The 1,735-nt window shown below is 60.6% G+C and overlaps 1 protein-coding gene across 2 annotated transcripts; it reads right to left on the bottom strand.

The window, feature by feature from the left end:
• Positions 1-6: 6 nt before the first annotated feature.
• Positions 7-1,729, bottom strand: LOC113214788 (organic cation transporter protein-like). 2 transcript variants are annotated; one of them, XM_052276928.1, is made up of 6 exons: positions 1,569-1,729; positions 1,208-1,349; positions 933-1,033; positions 607-821; positions 329-510; positions 7-248 (listed from the first exon to the last, which is right to left on the bottom strand). In XM_052276928.1, exons 1-6 carry the CDS (start codon positions 1,682-1,684, stop codon positions 33-35), a joined length of 972 nt encoding a protein of 323 aa, XP_052132888.1. In that variant the 5' UTR covers positions 1,685-1,729; the 3' UTR covers positions 7-32. The 2 variants fall into 2 exon arrangements, with proteins under 2 accessions (XP_052132888.1, XP_052132887.1); XM_052276927.1 differs by having other exon boundaries at positions 1,199-1,349.
• Between the last annotated feature and the right edge of the window lie 6 nt (positions 1,730-1,735).

The raw sequence follows: 1,735 nt of genomic DNA on the forward strand, positions 1-1,735 counted from the left end.
TGCGAAGTCGGCGTCGGGGGTGCGGAGGGCGCCTATACGTCCTTGTGTTCCTCCGAGCTCTGCCGCCTCTTGCACCACGACGGACAGCACGCCCTGAAGCAGCCCTGGTCCGCGCCGAGGCTCTCCGCCTCCTCCAGCGTCTCCGGCAGCGGCCGGCCCTTGGTCTCGGGGAACAGCAGCGCGAGCAGCCCGCTGGACAGCGACACGACGCCGAACAGCGTCAGCGGCAACGACTCGCTCACGGTCGCCTGCGGCACGGGGAACTTGTAGGCGATGCGCAGCATCATTGTCGGACAGAGCTCCTTTATCTCCTCGCGACACAACTCACCAGCAGGGGCGTCTGCGGAGCCAGGACGACGCCGATCCTGCCGAACGTCATGCAGGAGTTCAACATGGACTGGCGGACGTTGGTGGGGAAGATTTCGGCGGTTACGACGTACAGCAGGTTGATCGAATTGATGACGGTGAACCTGCCGAGTATGTACAGCACCACCACCAACCACTGGATGTCTGCGGAGGGGAGGCAAAACGGTCAGCATCTATGGATACGGCGAGAGCGAGTACATAGCCTCCTTTTGTCATGGGACGTCGACGTCGTCCACTCACCCGCTGGGACGCCCAGGATGGCGAGACAGAAGACCCCGGCCACGACCAGCGTGCCGGCCACGGACCAGCGACGGCCGGCGTTGTACTGCAGCCACAGGGAGAGCAGGTTGGACGGGATCTCCACCAGGCCCGACAGCGCAAAGTTGACGTACTGGTCGCCGGAGAGCGTCACTGTGTTTAACAACAGGCCGTAATACACGAAACAGCTAGCCAGCCTGAAACAACCACAACACAATTGAAGCACCCTGGGCAGCACCACAACAACATTACAGCGATGACTGCTGTTGGTGATTGCACTACTTATGTAGCTTGTTCCTTGGACTCACCAGCAGAGGGCACAAGTGATGAACCGCAGGAGAAGGGTCCTGGATTTGAAGACGCTGATGAGCGTTTTCAAGGTTCCGGCGCTCTCCGTCGACTTACTGTCCTGCACAGGAACAAAGTGAAACATCAGCCCCCCTTCGGTGTAATGACAAAAATTGGCACTGAAAGACGAAAGAGTCAGTTACGGATAGTGTTGCACAAAATATCAATATTAATGTCTAATTTCATTATGTATTATTGGCATTGAAAGTAGCCTGGAGGCCCTCACTTCACTCACTGCCGACTCCGCTTCGACGTCCACGCCACTCAGTGTCTCGTTGACGGTCACCCTGTTGATGGCGGCCACCCTGGCCACGACGGCGTCCGCCTCCTCCAAGCGGCCGACGGCCGCCAGCCAGCGCACGGACTCGGGGGTGAACCTGAGCGGCGGGAAGGTTGCGCTTTAGTTTGAGCCTCGGAGACCGCCCGGCTGATCAGCGCGGCAGGCTGTATACCGGGTGATTCAGAGAAGACGCAGGTGCGGGCGGGTTTGCTTACCCAAGGGGCTATGGCGCCTTACGGGCAGAGACCCGCTTGCACCTGCGTCTTCTCTGAAACACCCGGTACTTTACAAGTTCGCACCAGGGGAGGGCACTCACCACAGCGGGATGGCGAAGACGAGGCCGCCGCCGTACACGGCCCGCAGCAGCCACCGCCAGTCCCGCAACGCCCAGGCCAGCGCGCCCATGACGGCGTTGCCGCCCGAGTAGAACATGCCGACCAGGGTGGTGATCAGCACCCGCTGCTCGGGCCCGACAAACTCCAG

The sequence above is a fragment of the Frankliniella occidentalis genome, unplaced genomic scaffold (assembly GCF_000697945.3).
Source record: "Frankliniella occidentalis isolate FOCC.00 unplaced genomic scaffold, Focc_3.1 Scaffold5061, whole genome shotgun sequence".
NCBI lineage: Eukaryota > Metazoa > Arthropoda > Insecta > Thysanoptera > Thripidae > Frankliniella > Frankliniella occidentalis.

Excerpts from the sequence above, each read along its gene's own strand:
- LOC113214788 (XM_052276927.1), bottom strand. The coding sequence starts at position 1,684 with ATGTTCTACTCGGGCGGCAACGCCGTCATGGGCGCGCTGGCCTGGGCG. Across the intron at positions 1,034-1,198 it reads CGGAGTCGGCAGTGAGTGAA|GACAGTAAGTCGACGGAGAG; the intron begins GTGAGGGCCTCC and ends GTTCCTGTGCAG. Across the intron at positions 822-932 it reads ATCACTTGTGCCCTCTGCTG|GCTGGCTAGCTGTTTCGTGT; the intron begins GTGAGTCCAAGG and ends TGGTTGTTTCAG.